This window comes from Salvelinus fontinalis, chromosome 4, assembly GCF_029448725.1.
Source record: "Salvelinus fontinalis isolate EN_2023a chromosome 4, ASM2944872v1, whole genome shotgun sequence".
Classification (NCBI taxonomy): Eukaryota; Metazoa; Chordata; class Actinopteri; order Salmoniformes; family Salmonidae; genus Salvelinus; species Salvelinus fontinalis.
Genome location: NC_074668.1, coordinates 21,329,930 through 21,337,113, shown reverse-complemented (window position 1 = coordinate 21,337,113; position 7,184 = coordinate 21,329,930). Strand labels below are relative to the sequence as shown.

The following is a 7,184-nucleotide window of genomic DNA, read 5'->3' as shown; positions in this document are numbered from 1 at the left end:
ATCAAAGCCTGACTTGATTGAGTTATTTGAGTGAGAGGTTATTTGTGAGATGATCATATCAGACCCTTATTTGCATATTACGTTTGTTTTGTTTTTGGTTCACAGTTTCTCCGTTTATTTCTAACATGAAATCAGGCACTTTTTATCTATTCTTCGAGTTTAGCACCTTTTTTCTTGCGATGAAATAAATCGAAGGCTCTAGATAAAAATGGTCTGATTTCATATGTTACAAATAAACGGAAAAACTGTGAACCAAAAACAAAACAAACTTAAAAGCCTTTGTTTCCTTATAGCTTATGTATGAAACATGGAAGTGAACAGAAACATTTTAATAGGAATGGAATATGAAAGCCTCGCTTTAAAAATGGTTGACTCTACAATAATATAAAAGTGCTTTGTTCATAATCTCTTTGATGTCATCAAACTTTTTTTTGTATCTCTAATAAATGCGCTATGGAGGGAGCGGGCTCTGGATTACCCATGATGCTTTCCTTTTCAACAATTAAAACAGACGTGTACAGATGCCATTGTTTCTTCATCCTGTATGTACTTCATTGAGAGCGCACTCCATTCTATCAGGTATCAACAGAAGTCTGAGTATTCATAAGGCTAACATCAAACACCAATGTGTCTATGTAATTAAAAGCATAAACCTCTCAAAAGAGAGATACTGTAAGTCAAGTGTGTGCACGGCTCCACGCGCTCACACACACACACACACACACACACACACATGCTCAGACTACAGTGGATGATTGAAATATTCACATCAATGGTTAGTGATGACTATCTTCAAATGTCCAATGTAATAATGTCATTGAGAAATGTGCTTTTTGTAAAACCCATTGTGAACTCATTCACATGACATATAAAATCCACACAGTTATAATATACAGTTCCAGTTTAGGACATTTAAAACTGGAATGTTTTATTATTATTTTTTATAAAATATGAACTTCAAGAAATATATACAAATGCTCCCTTGTGCTATAAAACAGCAAAGATACAACAACAGGAAAACTGTCTGTACAAATAGTAACTTTTGCGATGTCCAGTGCTTGTTGATTTATTTGTGGCATGATTTTGCGTCACACTACCTTCCATGCAATCCTGAGCCCCTTTCAACAGCTGCTTTCTCACTTCAGTCCAAACATGTGACACTGCCTTGATTTCCATTAAAAAGCCACACAACGCAACACTAAAGGGTCTCGATCTCCCAGACCATTCACTGCCTTTGTCAGAGTCTCTTCATTGTCTTCATCTGTTTCTACAGTACTGTCTTTTTTGTCACTAAGGAAAACATCTATTGCACATCGAAATGGTTTATTCCCATTTCTTTGTCTTAGAAACAAAAAGTTTTTTCCCTCTATCATGTTCTTAAATGGATAAGTGGTTCCAGGAGTAGCAGATATTTTAAACAAAGGCTGTCCTTGTAGCTTGAGATGGATCAAGATAACAAAAAAACACTTAGAATAAATATGAACATTGTTGTCTCTTGTTGGCACTCTGATTAAAAAGTCTGTTTTAGGTAAGGGCTTTAGAAGGATTTTGGTTTCGCAGACTGTCTGTGAGAGCGCCAGCTCATACGCATGTAGGAGGGGGCCTGGTAGGCTCATACTTTGTGTTGTGCGCTTTGAGTGCTGGGTGAGGCTTGATGTAAGGCCCACTGCTTGTGAACACACGGGCAGCCTTCCTCCTAGTCCTCTTCTTCAGCTTCCTGCTAAACACATTCTGCCACGACTGCAGTGTTTTTGAGGTCCAGATCCACATGCCACTCGTGATGCCCACCACTAACAGCATGAAGATCTTAACCATGAAGATCTCCACAGCCGGGATGGAGCTCTTCATACCACACTCCTCAGACTCTGCATTGTTCCTGCTGCTGTCAACACACTTCTGCTCCACGGCCAGGCTCCTCCAGTAGTCCATGTTGAGCCTCTCGTAGAAGTAGCAGGCGATAACGCAGGTGGCAGGTACAGTGTAGAGGACCGAGAACACTCCGATCCGTACCATCAGCTTCTCCAGTTTATCCGTGTTCTCCCCCTCCGTCTTCATGATCTTGCGAATGTGGAACAGGGCCACGAAGCCTGACAGCAGAAAGGAGGTGCCGATGATGAGGTAGCAGGAGAGTGGGATGAGCACGAAGCCTGTGAGAGCTTTCACGTCCATGCTGCCCACGTAGCACACCCCCGTCAGCTCGTCCCCCGCCACCTTCCTCATCACCAGGATCATGATGGTCTTGATGGCCGGGATGGCCCAGGCCGCCAGGTGGAAGTAGCTGCTGTTGGCCTCGATGGCCTCGTGGCCCCACTTCTTCCCTGCAGCCAGGAACCAGGTGAGTGTGAGGATGACCCACCAGAGGGAGCTGGCCATGCCGAAGTAGTAGAGGATGAGGAAGACGATGGTGCAGCCCGTGCTTTCCAGTCCCTCCTGGATGATGTACTGGACCCCACTGTCCCGGTCACAGGCGATACTGTCTGCCCCCACAAACAGACGGATGAGGTAGCCCACAGAGTAGACACAGTAGGACATGGAAAGGAAGATGATAGGCCTCTCGGGGTATTTAAATCGCTGGGGGTCAATGAGGAAGGTGAGGACAGTGAATGAGCTGGAGATGAAGCAGAGGATGGACCAGATAGCCATCCACACCAGAGAGAACTGCTTATCTCCCTGACTCCAGTACACATCCACTTTGGGGTAGCACTTGGGGGCGCAGGACTCACTCTTCTGCACATAGTGGAACTTGCCTGGGTTACTGCAGGTCTCCTTGCTCTCCGTCTCCTTCATGGGCCGCTGAAGCCTGAAGTCAGGACGCTGGGTGTGGGAGCCTTTGGGGGGCTCGTCTGAGCCGTTGTTGGGGGCCTCCATGCAGAGGTTGTTGGGGTCATTTTTAGTAGGTAGTCTGGAGCAGTCCAGGGAGTCAGGCCAGCGGAAGTTGAACTGCTCCATGATAGGGGAGCACTTTTGCCTGGCCTGCTCACACATCACTCTGCAAGCAGGGATTGGGGTGGATACCTGCTCTGTGCACATAGGTGCATACAGCGAACAGAGAAAAAACTTGAGGTGAGTGTGGCATCCAAACCCTATGAGAGGGGCAAACTCATGTAGCTTGATGGCTGCCTCATTCTGGTCCTCATGGCCCATCAGATTGGGCATCCTTGTCATGTTGTAGCCAATGTCCTTACATAGGGGGATGACAATCTGTTGACATCTCCCTTCACCCGGCCGGTCAGGGTCTATGGAGCTAATGGCTGAGCAGCCACCACTCAGACAGACCAGCAGCACATTGACGAGGCTCAGTTTAGCAGTGGAATGCATAGTCTCTCCTCTTTGAACCTTTTAGTGGCAAACAATTTAAGATAAAATGTCACTTACGATAAAGCAGAAGTTGCGTCTATACAGGAAAGGCCTACTAAAAAGCTTTGTGTAGCATATTTTTTTAATGAATGTGCAAAACTGTGGATGAAAACTCACAATTGTCTATGAAAAAACCATTGTTTCCCCTTTTTACGTGTAGTCTAATTCCTTTGATTACAATTTAACTCCAGAGACAATTCCAAAAAAGTGTAAATCGTTGTCTTTTAAAATAATGGTCGCTTACCATAATGTCCATGCTTTGAAGTGTATCAATTTGTTCCAGAAAAATCCAACATGTTAAGAGATTAAATGCATTTACGGTAGTTGTGCCTAGTCCGTTGCACAATTTATTGTTTTGTCTGCCTTGGTTCTTTTTCTGATTGGATAAACGTTTTCCGATCCAAACAAACGTTCCAGCGCTTCTAAAAGTGCGTTAAGGGACAGTACTCCTCGGTTTCAACAACGTCAGGACAGAATCCTCCAGTCTCTGTCCTGCACATAGACATTAAAATCGGGTCCTGCAGCACGAATGGAACCAGTCTGTCATTTACCAACTCAACTAAATTACTCCTCCTCTTGCACCGCGTTTGAGTAGCCTAAGTGCGTACGATAAATCCACGCAAACGGTGTAGTAACCTTATTAACTAAAACAGAGTTGAGGTCTATTCCTGACTAACCACTCCAGAGACAGACCTATTCAGTTTGGACTGGTTGGTGGCATTTCTCGTTTGAGCTTGTCGTTGCCACTGTCCTGGGCTAACCTGCCAAAAGATCCGCCTTCAAAGACAGCTACTTTGCATAAGAAAGATGAAACTGACACGGTGATTTTTTTCAAATGGTGCGGAACAGCCTGTAGAGTAGACCAACCATCACAGCATTTTAGAGCTTGTTCGCAGCAAACTACTCATTGGCCATTTGCCCCATTTTCCGACTAAAACTTTAAATAGAAAAGTGTCCGAATTTAGCACGTTTCAGCGCAGGTATATGCAGACACCAAACACACCCAAAGACAAACCATCTGGCTTTCTGTATCTTTCCAATCGAGATAGATGTGTTCTTTTCTTTGCCACAACTGACAATTTTCACGGTCCGTGCATTGTGGGAAAATAGAATGAGGCTGAGATAAGAGTTTTTCTCTCTCAATTCCCCTTAACTCTTTTGTGAGACGTTGTGAGTGCGTTAACGTGTTGACAAAAAGCAACAAGTTAAAAAACAACTAAAGCAACCACTAGCCGAAACAATGTGAATAATGTTTTCCTTCTATTTCCAACATAATTATAGGCTATGACCTGATGTAGGCTACGGAGATCCCCATTTCATCACCGAATAGCCCATTCGTAATTCTTTCAGGAACAGGTTACATTGTTTTGTGTGGAATTTGAACTACAGTCAAATCCATATTCAATATACAAGGGACTTATGCTCAGGAGGAGCATGCTCAGGAGGTACTTAGAATGAACTCCATGTTTAGCATTAAGTAGACTTTTAGTGACTCAGACATCTATTTAGAATTTATCCATATAGCCACCTTCAGGCATACATGTAAGTATTCACATTAGTCCTCGGGGATCTTTGCTGCCTTTAATGTCTGCACATGTATGTCCATTTAAAAGAGACAGACACACAAATTGCAGTAATATTTCCACTTGACCAATCTAGTCAAAAAGCTGCTCACCACCTTCCATTAAACACACCTGTTCCCTCCTAACCAAGTAGGAACCTTTTTTACTATTCAGTCATTTACAACACTTCATTTCCAGCCCTCATACATTTTACCGGACACTTTTCACAATAAAACATTTTATAAGATACTTTCAAAGCCATTATCACACAGTTGGACCTATAGTTATTTTTCTTTACACAAATGCTAGCATGTTTCAAGCTTTTCTCCCGTGTCTATAATGAACATAATTTTTTTAACCTTTATTTAACTAGGCAAGTCAGTTAAGAACAAATTCTTATTTTCAATGACAGCCTAGAAACAGTGGGTTAACTGCCTTGTTCAGGGGCAGCACTACAGATTTTTACCAGCTCATAGATTCAATCTTGTAACCTTTCGGTTACTAGTCCAACGCTCTAACCACTAGGCTACCAGCTGCCCCATATATAGGCCTAGAGCTTTTACATCATGATTGATTTTAAATCAGTCTTCTTTCTGTAAGAAAATCCTATCATAATAAAACTGATTGTTTGCACATTTATTTCAAAAAATGATACGGTTTATTCTTTCAATAAAAGAGGATGTCTGAAAATCGGTTATAACCATTCTATAATGACCTATGAGAACATCTTAGTTCTCAATTGTAAATGGGTGGATTATGACGAAAGGAAAGCGCCTGAAGGAGAAACACTGATACAAAGTAATTTCAGTCTTGTTGGAGTTGATTCATCATCTGCATCTGATCTTGGCACTGAGGAGAGGCCTGGGTTACCACTAGGAGCTGTCAGTGCATACCACAGTTCAGGCCTAACCCCAGCAGTTATCTTCTGGTAGTGTCATGGTGCCAATGATTAGCGCAGGGTGGCTGTTATTTGTCTCTTTGTCTGTTCCCACAGACAGGCAGTGATGGGAAGAGTCTGTCTGGTGAGGCTTTAATGATGTCTCCTGTTAAAGTTATCTCAGAAGAGATTTCGTTGTGTTCAGTTCAGTTTCGATGTCTCTTTTTTTTAATTAACTGATTATGAAGTCAATGTAGGCTACTCATCTCTGTCTGTGGTAATAAAGGGGGGGCTATTATGAGCCTGGATGGAACAGTATTAGCTTAGCATTATCTCAGCACCTGTTCTCACACCCACTACAATCACTACATGCAATCCCCTATGGCATGTAACTGTACATGATAGAGAAACCATGTCCGTTGGATATACCCTTGAAGACATTTTAGATTTCCTTAGTGTCTCTCGCTGATTATGACTATTCTACTATGACAGTGCTGCTAGTTTGGGAGAGTGGTTACTACTGCGGTGATATGGACCTCAAAGTGAACCACATGCAGTCTAGCAGCATGGATCCATGGTTGAGGCGAGGGCCTCTGCAGCAGGGTGGCATGACAGAGAGAGAAGGATATGGAGGGCCCCTCCAGAGTGTCTGTGACACCAGATCCCTCATAGCTCAACTCACATTACCTTGTGAAAGTCTTTAGTTGGGAGATTTATACCCTCGTCTGCCCATGGTTTCCACTTCGGGTGAAATCCAGATCACAAGTAAACAGTGCTTTAAAAAAAGTGTGTTCGGGCAAGATGAGAAACATGGCACCAGCGTGCCTAAATGGTTTAGCACTGCATATCTCAATGGTGGCATTTCAGCTGTTGGTGCGCAATGTCTGGACGGAGCAGGAACATAAATACAGGTTATGAATACACTTCATTATGGACACATAATACCCTCTTTCTTATGTGTCACCTGCAGGTTAGCTGTTTATACTCGTCTAACTACGGTTACTACATTTGCCTGTGTCTCAGATCTGGACACGTCCTCCTCTTCTTAACACGTGAATCTATAATACTTTTATTTAATACCTCCTCAGTCACAATAACTCCTACAAGGACAACAGCTGACATGCCTGATCAGTTGCTCTCATTCAGAAGGACGTTTACTGTGTAACCAATACTTAATAGTCTAAAAAGATGACAACTTTAATGTGGAGAGATAGCATTGCATTGCATTCACAAGGCCAAAGCAATTGTGATCTCCATTTACTGAACATCTGGGTTTAGGACATATTTTTAAAGCAGATATCCACTCTTATTATTCATCTGTGCTTGTTTAGTGAAACATACAAGATAACATTGTCACAAAGCCTAATAAGAATACACAGTCTACTGGT

General features: G+C 42.7%; 1 protein-coding gene across 1 annotated transcript; it reads right to left on the bottom strand.

Moving 5' to 3' along the window:
* Positions 1 to 883: 883 nt before the first annotated feature.
* Positions 884 to 4,436, bottom strand: LOC129853327 (frizzled-10-like). Its single transcript, XM_055919230.1, has 2 exons — positions 3,602 to 4,436; positions 884 to 3,336 (listed from the first exon to the last, which is right to left on the bottom strand). The coding sequence occupies exons 1-2, from the start codon at positions 3,611 to 3,613 to the stop codon at positions 1,582 to 1,584; spliced, it is 1,767 nt and encodes a 588-aa protein (XP_055775205.1). The 5' UTR covers positions 3,614 to 4,436; the 3' UTR covers positions 884 to 1,581.
* Positions 4,437 to 7,184: the final 2,748 nt, after the last annotated feature.